Raw genomic sequence first — 14,035 nt, forward strand, 5'->3', positions numbered from 1 at the left:
ATTATCTGTACTTTCTACTCCTTACATTTTAAAAACAAGCTTGTTACTCTAGTTTCAAAAAAAAAAAAAAAAAAAATCAAATAAAAAGTCAGATAGACTGATTTCGAGCGTCATTGGATGAGGCACAGAAACCCACAACATTCAGAGATGTCATTGGTGTGTGGGCTGTCCATCTTTTCTGCGCATGGCACGAAACGAAGTGCACGTTCAAACCGCGTCCGCGGCAAATGTGTCAGAAAGAGATTCAGTTGGCAAGAGCATGATGTCTGGCGAAATGTCCGAAGCGTCTGAAAGCACAGGCGAGAACGTTGGTAGTAGTTCTAGTGATGGGGACCAGCAAAACCTTCCACATCCCTGGCCTTATCTCAAAGAATTGTTCGAAATCATCGGGAGCAAAAACGACTCGTGGAGAATGCACTGCAAACTTTGTGAACCAAAGAACCATGTACTTTTGGCTTTCAAGAACTCGCCTTCCAATTTGAAGAAACATGTAGAGGTAAGCTGTTTTCTTTGTTATTATTATATTAATTCATTTTAGAGTAGGCCTAGGCTAATATTGGTCGATTTACAATGTTTGCTTTGGCTGCTTTGGCTTGGCTAGCATGCCGAGACATGCTTTGGGGCTAGCAGTTGCCTACTGAAGAGTCCCAAGTTAGCAGTTTTAGCCTGTATTAGTTCGGTCATGTTTGAAAATATGCTGGCGTGTGTTGCTGCAAAGTGCTGCGGGAAACCCTGTAATACTAAGCTATTAATACTCAGTATGTATTAGGGGTGAAACGGTACATGTATTATTCGTATTGAACCGAAACGGTACGGAAGTCACGGGTCGGTGCATGAATATACACGGAGAATACACGGTATAAAAATGAATAAAACTCGCGAGCAAATTAATTAATCTAATGCGGACCTACTGTTAGATACGGGGGTTCTTTACGGACACCTAATCTGTAGCTGAGAGAGAGAGAGAGAGAGAGAGAGAGAGTTTACTTATATGCGTGTGTGTGAGAGGCGCGGGCGCGATCAAACAGTTGGAAACTTAAGAACATACTCCGTCATTTTACAGGCTATCAATCAAACGGCAAAGTGTTTAAGTTACTGTTCATTCATTTTAAGGAAAACAAATATATTAATCTGAAATGTAGCAAATTAATTTTCTATTCATTCAGGTACAAAATTACTTATCTCAAGGTCTTTTTGTCTTTTTATATTTTTTAATAAACTAATTATATAAAACTATTGTCAGTGCACTACAAATAAACTGGTTCTATGCCTTTACTTTATTAATAAAACTTATTTTAAAAAAATAATTTATTTTCCTTTGGTGGTACAGACATGCACAAGCTTTCTGCTTTTCCCTCCATTGTACCGAACCGTGATGTCTGAACTGAGGTATGAACTGTCTCTGTGACTTCTGTGTACCGTTCCACCCCTAGTATGTATCAGTGGTACCCACAAGAAATGTGTTAGTTAGGTTAGGTGCTATTCATATCAGCCCTTTGTCACATTTGTTTTGAGTGGCCCTGTTGGTTTCGGTTTAAATTCAGTGCTTTGAGGTCATGCCTATTCTTTCCATTTCCTCACCCAATTTAATGCTTTTTTTTTTTTTTTTTTTTTTATTTAGTCAAGATGAGAAGTGTGGGGTAAGGTGGCCGTCCTAATTGGAAAGCACAGGGAGAAATGTAGCCAGATATACAAAAAAAGTATATCAGGTTGATAATGTGTGTTTTTGTAAATGATTCAATGATGCATATTTTTCCACAGAGAAAACACCCTAATCATCTGGAGAGATACAAAACTTTCACTTCAAACGCCCTAAGAAGAAAGCCAGAAGGAGCACCAGATGAAAGCCCCCCATCCAAGCAAGCTAAGTTATGGGAAACCAGAAGAGTGTCCCAGGCCAGTTTGGATAAATCAGTCCTCCATTTTATCATACAAGTCCTTCACCCACCTAATGTAGTTGAGCAGCAGGGTTTCATAGATCTTGTACATCTTCTCCAGCCCAATATTAATGTGATTTCACGCAACACTGTTGTGAACAAAGTAGAGAAGGCTTCCCTGGAAATGAAAAACAATCTGAAAACCGCTCTAAGTGAACTTCAGTTCATTGCCACTACAACTGACTGCTGGACAGCTTACAGGCGTGGATTCATAGGTGTCACAGCACATTGGATAGACCCCCAGACTATGACGAGATGTTGCGCTGCCCTAGCCTGCAGACAGCTTAAAGGTTCACATACTTTTGCTGTCCTTGCCAGTGCTCTGAACGATATCCACAGCGAATTTAATATCCGTGAAAAGATTACCCGCACCACAACTGACAATGGCTCAAATTTCGTAAAAGCGTTTAGGGTTTATGGTCAGACTGATGAAAATAACAATTTAGCAACAGAGAGCGGTAAAGGAGATGATGATGAGGGTGTTGATGATGAATCTGATGATGAAGAGCAGGATAGCACTGAGAGCATGGAGTTTGTTGAAGCTGGAGCCATACTGGATGAGGACGACAGCCTGGAATATCAGCTTCCGAAACACCATCGCTGCGCCTGCCACCTTCTCAACTTGGTGTCAACAACTGATGTTGAGGAGGCAAATATTAACAATGTTTACAAAAGGGTCTCACGCTCAACATTCTCAAAGTGCTGGAGTCTGTGGAATAAAAGTGCAAGATCCACCACAGCAGCAGAGATCATTGAGGAGACTTGCAAACTCCAGCTCTTGAGGCCAAATGCAACAAGATGGAACTCCCTTTTCTTAGCAGTGGAAAGGATTGTGAGAATTGCCAGAGAACATGGAGAACGGGCCATTGCAGCTGTCTGCAGTGCACTGAAGATACCCATGTATGTACCTGCCCTTTTTAATTTTTTAAAAGCTGAACTATATGTGGTTGCCAACATTTATTTATTTCTATATATGAAAAACTGTAAAACACAAATGTTATTTATTTGTAACACAAGTGCAACTTCCTAAAAGTAGTCTCTAATGATTGTTTTTTTTTAAGAATTAGGCCCTTCCAATTGAAGCTGTTCCATGAAATAAATGTGATGTTTTTTTTTTTGTTTTTTTTTGTTGTTGTTGTTGTTTGAACAGGTTTACTCCTGTCGAGCTTGCCTTTCTGTCCGAATATGCAAAGACTATGAGCCCAGTTGCAAAGGCTCTTGACGTACTTCAGGGAGAGACCAATGTGCAAATGGGATGGTTGGTCCCTACAATAACCCTACTCAAGACTAAGCTCCAGCACCTTCACATTTCTTCCAAGTTCTGTAGGCCATTGATTGATGCACTTTTAGCAGGACTTGAAAAACGATTTGGACAAATGCTTAAAGATCCGGAGCTGATAGCCGCGGCTATTCTAGTCCCCAAATTCAAGACGTGCTGGACAAGTGATGAACAAATCATAAAACTTGGTAAGTGTTGTACTGTTTGCTTTATGCTATTAACAGAGGAAAGTTCTGCATTTGAAGCATCTCTAACATACCAAGCAATCCAAATAGCAATCTGTGTCCTTATGTAAGCCATATGAAGTTGATCAAACTCATTGTGCCATCTTTCAGTGTTGTAATTTCAATGTTGTAATCCAATTCCATGGTTCAATTTGGTCCTAATTTTGTTTTTCTATTTCAAAGGCCTTGACTATATCAAAAGTTACTTGAAAGACCAAACTGTGGAGAATCAAGGTGAGAGCTCCCATTCTTCAGAGGAGGAGGACTTCTTTTCTGCAATCAAACAGACCAGTTCCCAAGAAAATGCTAAACAGCTGGAGACTTACCTTGGATGCCCAGGTGATACAGTAGAGATACTTAAGTCTTTCCCGGCAGTATGCAACCTGTCATTGAGGCTTAACACAGCACTACCAGCCTCAGCAGCCTGCGAGAGACTGTTTAGTTCAGCAGGACTGATCTTCAGACCAAAAAGGGCACGTATTGATTCTAAGAACTTTGAAAACCAGCTTCTTTTGAAGCTAAACAGAAGGTTCTGGTGATTGTATAGGGTATGTCAATGTATTCTTTCTGTCATACACAAACACAGGATTACTGACGTACACACACTGACGTACACACACACACACACACACACACACACACACACACACACACACACACACACACACACACACACACACACACACACTCTCACTCTCTCTCTCTCTCTCCTTTTCTTTTCTTCTTTCTTTCTTTCTTTCTTTCTTTCTTTCTATCTTTTTCTTTCTCTCCCTCTCTTTCTCTCTCTTTTTCTCTCTCTCTTTTTCTCTCTCCCTCTCTTTTTCTCTCTCACTCACTCTCTTTTCTTCTTTCTTTCTTTCTATCTTTTTCTTTCTCTCCCTCTCTTTCTCTCTCTTTTTCTCTCTCCCTCTCTTTTTCTCTCTCACTCACTCTCACACACACACAGACACACACACACACACACACACACACACAAACACTCTTTTTGTGTTCCACACAGACTGACATGCACATTTGTTCTCGCACAAAGTCCCAAGTCAAGCACTTCAGGCTACAGAGACTGTTTTGATATGTAGCATTTGTCCACTTTTACAGCCTGTTTGTTTAAGGGAATTATGGACATGTACATCACACTGGCATAATTACAATAATTCTTTCTCTCTCTCTCACACACACACACACACACACACACACACACACACACACACACACACACACACACACACACACACACACACACACACACACACACACAGTCACAATCACACACACACACAGTCACAATCACACACACACACACACACACACAGTCACACCAACAGACACTCTCTTTTTGTTCCACATGGACTGACATGCACTTTTGTTCTTGCACAAAGTCCCAAGTCAAGCACTTAAGGCTTCAGAGACTGTTTTGATATGTACCTAGGGTACGCTTTAGTAAGTTACTCCCAAGTTTTTGATGGGACTCAGGGATTAATGCACAACAAAGATGTATACCACTGCCACAAATACACTCACTGCACATACAAAATGTACATTCTTGCACTCTCCTATTCTCCTAGTGCCATGTGCAAAACTTTGCTTTTGTTTTTGGTAGTGTTTCTCTGTATACAGTACTCCATGTTTTGAAGGAGTTTCTTTTGTATAGGTTTGAAGTCTCAGTTTGAAGTCTCTGTCTCTCTTTTTGTCCACCCACACTCAAATGTATGCAGTATATTTATCTCCTTAACACGCACTGACAAGCACACTCCTTAATACACAGACACTCAAGTCAGTCATTTGCTGCTAAAATAATGTTCTGATAGTTTTGCCGGCCAGGGTATGTCTTGAATATTACTACCTCAGTTTGAAAGTCTATTTGCATTCCAATAAAGTTTGAGGAAAACATGCCCATCAAGTTTGTTGTCTTTGATAGTATTATGTTTTTGTTTGATGTTTCACCGTGTCTTGGGATCCATGTAGCACTAATCAGTTGTTAAATTAAGCTTCTATTTCTAACAGTTGTGTCAATGATACGAGGTCCAAGTCTAGTGTTAAGGTTTTTTTATTTTTATTTTTTTTATTAGGGTTACTTTATACTTTTTTACTTTAAGTATGTTTTAGAGCCTGTACTTTTTCACTTTAACTTGAGTAAAGAGGTTGAGTTGATACTTCCACTTTTACCAGAGTCTTTTTAAACACCAGTATCTATACTTCTACTTGAGTGACAAAAGTGTGTACTTTTGACACCACTGCAATCATGTGACTCTCGAGGTTCCTGTCGGGAAAACAAAAACGGAAAAGTGGAAAATGAAATATCTCTTGTCTTAAAGATATTTATGTTTTATAACGCAGCACTACAGTAGATTGACGTCAAATATGACGGTTTTAATAATCACGCCTTCAGTTATGAAAAATAAATATGTGGGTTTTTTTACATTTTTGATAGCGGAAGTAGCAAAATTGGCCGTTACTATGGAGATGAGGACAGTCCGCTTTGCGTCACGTGAGAAGAGCGGTTGACGCGCTGGTCTCCTGTTTTAGTTGAAATATCGTCATTAAACAAACATTTTTGTCTTTTCTTAGCATAGATCATATACATGCAGTATAATTATTTATTAGACAGTGTGTGATATTTGATATATTGGGTAGATATATTTTTTCACAACCCTAGCACGACCCTAAAACGGAGGAACTACAACTGTGGGGTGCTGATGTCAACACAAGTACTGAAGAGGGGTCTAGGGAGTTGTAGTTTTTTTTTTTTTTAACCCAGGGTTTTCCCTAAAATTGGAAGTTGTAAATACTTAATTTTGTGGCATTCCAGGGGTTTGAGGGGATGTCAAACACATTTTTGGCATCAGACTTTAAATATTGTTTTGTTCAATGGGGGATTGTTTTTATTTTTACACCATAGAAACTATGGAGTATGGGTAGTAGGGCTGTGCAATATGGACTAAAAGTCATATATCGATATTTTTTCCGTGGCCGGATCATTTCATACGTCTATTATTAATGGCCCGCGGTAAATCGCACTCCCATCACTCACTCATACTGCAAATCCCACAATGCACTGCAACAGCTGGCACACAGGTCATAAAAACGAATTGGCGGCTCAAGGGCAGAAATGTATAGTTATTTAAATGCAAAATAAACTATATCGATATTAACGATATCTCGTGCTGTATCGTGTTTGAAAATATGAAACACACATGAAGTGTTGATGTCTGACACTACTGATAATGCTGAAGTAGGCCAAATTACAAACATTTGTAATGTAACACTTAAATAATGCAGTTCCTTTGTCACTTTGGTTATAAAAATGTTGATTGTTTTATATTCTAGTTGTAAGATGCCACGAGGGTCAACCACAACAACCTGCGTGACCTGCAAAGCAGATATTGGTGTGGCCTCCAAGACCTGCAAATATTGCCAGTCGGTACAGCCAAGAAAGCAGAGACTGGCAAAAAAACATCAGAAATTTGAGGCCAGAAAGGAGACGTGGTTGAAAAACAAAAACAAAAACCACCTCTCATGTTATTGATGAGGCATCTGTCTTGGTATGTGTTTAATGTCTGTAGTTATTATTTACATAATTACAGCCCACATTTCAGACATTTATAATAGCTTATATTTATGTATATATTATATAATATATATATTTATTTTAAGGTCGAAATGTTAAACACATTGGGGTACAAGGCCATAGTCTTCATTGGAAAGAAAACGAAGAAGCAGAAAACCTGGTCTGCACAAGTCCTCCAGCTAAAATGGCAGCTGTCAGACCATTCTGAAAAATGCCTTGAAAGGATGAAGGCTCTCTATGAGCTGTTAATTAATGGTAAGTGTGTGCGATTATTTAAAATCTTACTCCACAGTCAGCATAAAAATAAATGTGGCACAGACACAGCAATTACAGTTGGGAATTTTCTTGATACTGCTGTCACAGAGCAAAGCACAGTGGGCCAAAAATAGCTATTCACCTGTTGCTTCATCAAATTCGGTCTTTGCTTTATCCAATAGAGACAAGATTCAAGCTACCTCTATGATTTATGAGCTCAATACTACATTTACACGTTGAGGTTTTTTGCTGATGTGTTAACTCACTTTTTATCCAACATAAATGTTCCTCAATTTATCAAAAGTACAAATAAAATATAGAACTTTATGTTTATAGATTTGTTTATTTACCTTCCTTACAGATCATTTATCTAATGTAAGCAGTGTTGACAACAGTGAATTCTCTTACATAATAGCACACATTCATCACTCAGATGTCTATTTCATGTTGTGATGTGCTCATCTGCAATACTTTTAGAAGATTTTCCTGTCAGATGTAAATAGACATTTAAAATGAGCGTCTTTAAGATCTATATGGTTTATGTAAATCCACTTTGGAGACGTAAACGTGTGCTTACTGGAGCTCCCCTGATAGCTATACATAATAAAACGTGTTTTTACAGCAAAATCACAACTATACTATATTAACGTCTTTACACCTTCAACAATTCAACAGTTTACTCTACAGTAGTTCAACACATGCGATTTTAACACAAGGAACTGTGTTTACTCACATTTGAAAGCACCCGCGTCGCTGATCTCCGCGATGTTCGATTATGACGTATCCTCTCGCGTGGCCTCCTGGGATAGAAAAGTATCCATCGGTTGAGCACTCGAAAATGTGGGCAGAAGCAGTAGATCATCCGGGAACTTCTCGCCTACTCTTTTGTGAATACTGATGTTTCGAACATACTACTCCTTTCACGTACTGTTTTCTCCTACTATATAGTAGGCATATTCGAACGCACGTCGGAATCTCGCGAGAATTACTACGTCACCCAGGTAATTCTCACCTATTCTTTTATGAATAATAAGGATTCGTACTTACTTTTTCACTCGCCTACTGCTTTTCCCCTACTATATAGTAGGAAAGTATGCAGTTTCGAATGCAGCCATGTGTCTTGTGACTGTGTCTTGTCATGTGATTCCTTTTGTCATGTGATCCTGCCATGTGTCTATTCATTGGTTAATTGTCTGATCATTGTTCACAAGTTTTCTTTTGTCTTGTAATTAGTCTGTGTATTTAAGCTCTCATGTTTTGCCATGTGTCTTTGTCAAGTATTGTTTTCACTGTAACCTCTGTTGGTAAGAGTATTGTCCATGTTTATATCTTGTTCTATGTTAATGTTTTTTAGTTCATGCCATGCCATTCTTTTGTTTCATGTTTGATTTTGTTTGTAAATAAACTGCACTTGGGTTCTCTTCAAACTTGCCTTCAGTGGAATACGTTATACTTATCGATCAAAGGTTCAGTATGGTGTACCACAAGGCTCAGTACTAGGATCGTTGCTGTTCACGCTGTACATGCTACCCTTAGGAGATATTATTAGGAAGCATGGCATTAGTTTTCACTGTTATGCTGATGACACTCAGCTCTATATTTCTTCATGCCCTGACGAAACTTACCAATTCACAAAATCAACGGAATGCATAGGTGATATAAAAAACTGGATGACCAGCAATTTCCTACTACTTAATTCTAAAAAAAAAAAAAAAAAACAGAGATTCTAATTACTTCATCACATAATAACCTAGAATACTGTCTGACACTTAATGGCTGCTCTGTCAAGTCCTCGTCGTCGGTTCAGAACCTGGGTGTGCTCTTTGATACCAATCTTTTATTTGAAAGTCACGTGTCTAGTATCTGTAAAACTGCATTTTTTCATCTTAAAATATATATCTAAATTACGCCATATGCTCTCAATGAAAAATGCAGAACAATTAGTTAATGTGTCCATGACCTCAAGGCTAGATTATTGTAATGCTCTACTGGGTGGTTGCCCTGCACGCTTAATAAACAAACTACAGCTGGTCCAAAACGCAGCAGCTCGAGTTCTTACCAGAACCAGGAAGCATGACCATATTAGCTCAGTTCTGTCAACACTGCACTGGCTCCCTATTAAACATCGTATACATTTTTAAATATTGCTTATCACTTACAAAGCACTAAATGGTTTAGCTCCGCAGGACTTGAGCGAGCTCTTAATGCATTATAGTCCTTCACGTCTATTGCGATCTCACAATTCCGGCCAGTTGATAATACCTAGAATATCAAAATCAACTGCTGACGGTAGATCCCTTTCCTATTTAGCACCAAAACTTTGGAACAGTCTTCCTAACATTGTCCGGGAAGCCGGACACACTCTGTCAGTTCAAAGCTAGACTAAAAACAAATCTATTTGGCCTAGCATACACATAACACATTATAGACTTAAATAATTCAATGTTAGGCTGCATAGTTTAGATCAGCCGGAACCGGGAACACTTCTCATACATCCCGATGCACTTGGTACATCATAAGAGGGATGGCGTCTACACTAATTTTCATTTTCAAATTAACAGAGCGTCTCTCTGTTTATCCCGAGGTTTCTGCAGTCCGCCTGATCCAGGCCATATCCAGATCTGATGAAGGACCTGCGCCTGGACACGACGTCAACGCACTCCTGAAGTGTCAATTAGTCTCTATCACTGTACAGATAAAGCATTGTTGGGATAATTCCGGTTCAAATGGCTACGCGGAAGCAATACAAAATTCTGTATTATAAATTTTGGAACCTATTTCATGGTTTGCGTTCTCGAGCCACCAGGCATGTTTTGTGCTAATGAGCGGCCGGATTGCATTGGGCCAATAAGTTAATAACTAATGATCGTTGCGACGGAAGTGAATCAATCAAATCTAACTTTAGCTGGACAATAACTTTATTCTTGAGCTGCTGTAAAGCCAAACAATCTCTGTTACTTTAATTTCCTATTATCACTGTAATGCTGCTTTGAAACAATCTATATTGTTAAAAGAGCTATAAAAAAATTAAGGTGACTTGACTATTCAAGCGTGATTGAGTGGGTTCAGCCATTTTGGCACCAGTCTTACACCACTATCAATCGCCACTTACACTTACTTATTTATTATTACTGACATTTTAATCAGGCTACTCAGGTCGGGCAAGCAAAATTCTCTTTCACTTGTCTCGGACAAGCGTTAATGTCGAGCCCTGGCTTCAGCTGAAAATTAATAAAGAAACTCTTCCCACACTGATCACACGCGTGTAGCTTCTCTCTACTGTGGATCCTCTCATGTGTTTTCAGATTTGATGACTGACTGAATCTCGTCACAGTGTGAACACTTGTAAGGTTTTTCTCCAGTGTGGATCCTCTGGTGCAGTTTTAAACATTGCGCTGTAGTAAAAGTCTTCTCATACTCAAAGCACATGTACTCTCTCACACCAGTATGAGTTTTCTGATGTGTATGTAAAGATTGCAGAAGTGAAAAACTCTTTCCACATACAGAACATGAATGTGGCTGATTACATGTGAACAACATACATTTACATTTTATCATTTAGGAGGAGCTTTTATCCAAAGTGACTAAAAAAATTAGGAGAACATTAGAAGCAATCAGACCAGCAAGAGGTGTTGTAACAAGTCTCAGTTATTCTAGCACAGAACACATAACAAGGTTTTTTGTTTTTTAAATCAGTGAACACTTGTAAGGTTTTTCTCCAGTGTGGATCTTCTCATGTGTTTTCAGAGATGATGACAGACTGAATCTCTTGTCACAGTGTGAACACTTGTAAGGTTTTTCTCCAGTGTGGACCATCTCATGTGTTTTCAGATGGTGTGACTGACTGAATCTCTTGTCACAGTGTGAACACTTGTAAGGTTTTTCTCCAGTGTGAATCCTCTGGTGCTGTTTCAAACATTGAGCTGTAGTAAAAGTCTTCTCACACTCAAAGCACATGTACTCTCTCACACCAGTATGAGTTCTCTGATGTATATGTAAAGTTGGCAGGAGTGAAAAACTCTTTCCACATACAGAACATGTATGTGGCTTCTCCTTCGTATGAATTGTCTGGTGTGTCTTCAGGTTTGATGCCTTAATAAATGTTTTGCCACATTGATCACAAGTGAACGGTTTCTCTCCATTGTAGATTTTCATGTGTTCCTCAAGATTTACTTTTTGTGTGAAACTCTTCCAACACTGATCACAGGTGAACGGTTTCTCTCCAGTGTGGATTTTCATGTGTTCCTTAAGATTTACTTTTTGTGTGAAACTCTTCCCACACTGATCACAGGTGTACGGCTTCTCTCCAGTGTGGATTTTCACGTGTTTCTTAAGATGTGAGTTTTGTGTGAAACTCTTCCCACATTGATCACATGTGTGTGGTTTCTCTCCGGTGTGAATTCTCATGTGAATCTCAAGATTATGTTTTGTAGAGAAACTCCTCCCACAGTGAGTGCAGCTTGCAGATTTCTTGGCTCTTCTTTTCGTTAAAAATGTCTTTTTAGTCTTTGAACGACTCAAAGGTTTTTCTACAGGTTGTACATGATGTTTCTCCTCCACTTCACTCAGTTCTTCACTCTCCTCCTTCACTTCTATCAGGTCTAAAATGAAAGAAAGAAAAAATAATTCAAAAAGAGAAATATGAAGTGAGAGGACATAAGTAAGGTTTAATGCCCGACGAGGTGTCCGTTGTCAGGTATTAATGGACGACAGCGAGGCGTGAACCGTCCGACGCGCAGTGGAGGGGGAAAACACGGCACAGAATCTGCTCTTTTAAAGGCTCATAATGATATTCTATTAAGTGCTGATTCGGGATCCTCAACAATTTTGGTGTTATTAGATCTTAGTGCGGCATTTGATGCAGTGGATCATAACATATTGGTCTCTCGATTGGAACACCATGTTGGAGTGCGAGGAATGGCCCTTCAGTGGTTTAAGTCCTATCTAACGAAACCGTAGTTTTGCAGTTAAACTTGGCGAATGTTTGTCGACTTCAGCTCCACTTATTTGTGGTGTACCTCAAGGGTCCATTCTTGCTCCCCTTTTGTTTTTGTTATACATGCTCTCTTTGGGATCTATTTTCAATAAACATGGTGTCTTTTTTCACTGTTATGCCGACAACACGCAGATTTATCTGCCATTCAAAGAATAACAAGAACGCTTTAAGTCTGCTTGACGTAAAAAGCTGGATGGCTTTTAATTATCTGAAACGTAATGATAATAAAACACATTTTTTTAATTGGACAAATTGAAAATTCAGTTTCTCTCAATTCTATTCTTGGTCCTGTGGCTAAGTACAATAAGGCGTTTGTGAAGAACTTAGGCGTACTATTTGACAAAGAACTCAAATTTGATAAGCAAATAAATAATGTTGTTAAATCCTGCTTTTTTAATCTGAGACTTCTATACAATTTTAAGTGCTTTCTTTTAATGACCTTGAGAAAGTTATCCACGCCTTTATCTTTTCCCGGCTCGATTACTGTAATAGCCTACTCTTGGCGCGTTTGCAGATAGTCCAAAATGCGGCCGATAGGCTAATGACAGGTACATGAAAGTGAGAGCACATTACACCAATTTTGTACTCACTTCAATGGTTGCCGATCCGTTTCCGTATAGGATATAAACTTTTAATGTTTGTTTTTAAATCCTTAAATTGTTTGGCACCCACATATCTTGATTCCTTAGTGAAACGTTATACATCAAATAGATCCCTGCGGTCTTCCGATCAGTCTCTTTTAACGATTCCAAGATCTAGATTAAAACTTAGGGGTCGCCTTCTCGATCGCTACCCCAAAACTTTGGAATTTGTTACCAGTTCACATCAGATTGGCTCAGACTATTTTGAGTTTTAAATCATTGTTAAAAACTCATCTATTAACTCAGGCTTTTAATTCCTCTGGGCATTGAGTCAAAATTATCTGTAGTTGTTTTATGTTGTTTTTGTGTTATGTTGTCTATGTATTTATTTTTAAATATTTATATCTCTGGAAAGCACATTGGTGCAACTGCAGTTGCAATGAATTGTGCTATATAAATAAAATAAAGAAAGAAAGAAAGAAAGAAAGATTTCTTTACCATGAGTCCAGCAGGCGTAATGATATGACGCAGTGCCTGAAAATAGTCCCTAGCTCGGTAACTTCCAACGTGACCGGGACTAAGTTTGTCTTACCTATTAGACCTATTTTCAGGCGCTGCGTCATATCATTACGCCTGCTGCACTCATGGTACGGCAGCAAAGTTTCTTGATTATTACACAGGAATGAGAGTATAGTTCCTAGCCATATCAGCCTAGAAAATCGCAACTTTACATTTTCCGTCGGTCTTAGTACACGATGTAACTACAGAAGAGTCAAGTTTTAAATAGGAAAAATATTGAAACTCTTTGGTCATTTTTTTGAGAGAGATGCTAATGGTCTTGTCCGATTCAATGATCTATGCTAAAAGTGGTACCGCCAGACCCGGAGATCGGCTGAATAGATTCGAAAACGGTAAAACTCAACTATTTAACTCTGGGGGAGTTGTAAAATGAGCCTATGTCCAAAAAAAGTGGAGTATCCCTTTAATGTTAGTTCATGTTTTTTTTTAATGAATCTATTGTTATAAAAAAAATATTTTAATAGCCTATAAATTTGCATTTGTAGAAATGCATTCAAGCCAAGATTTAAAAAGGCTATTTTAGTGTTAATGGATACATAACCTTAAAGTGTTCCTGGTACATTAAACATCCTTCCATGGTGAGACTAAAAATACCATGAACTTTCCCAACTAAACCTTA

General features: G+C 38.7%; 1 protein-coding gene across 5 annotated transcripts in view; it reads right to left on the reverse strand.

Annotated features, from left to right (window-relative positions):
* Positions 1-7,109: 7,109 nt before the first annotated feature.
* LOC309501701 (uncharacterized protein) overlaps positions 7,110-14,035 on the reverse strand; it is a 68,357-nt gene continuing 61,431 nt past the window's right edge. For 3 of the 5 annotated variants that reach the window (XM_082173864.1, XM_082173865.1, XM_082173863.1), the window contains one exon: positions 9,019-11,861. In XM_082173864.1, coding sequence (XP_082029990.1) covers positions 10,948-11,861 — 914 coding nt within the window. In that variant the 3' untranslated portion in view covers positions 9,019-10,947. Of the gene's footprint in view, positions 7,731-7,925; positions 11,862-14,035 lie in introns of those variants that run through there. The other 2 variants (XR_014206980.1, XM_082173866.1) reach the window with 2 other exon arrangements.

Source organism: Leuciscus leuciscus (genome assembly GCF_965113295.1).
Source record: "Leuciscus leuciscus genome assembly, chromosome: 1".
NCBI classification, from domain to species: Eukaryota; Metazoa; Chordata; class Actinopteri; order Cypriniformes; family Leuciscidae; genus Leuciscus; species Leuciscus leuciscus.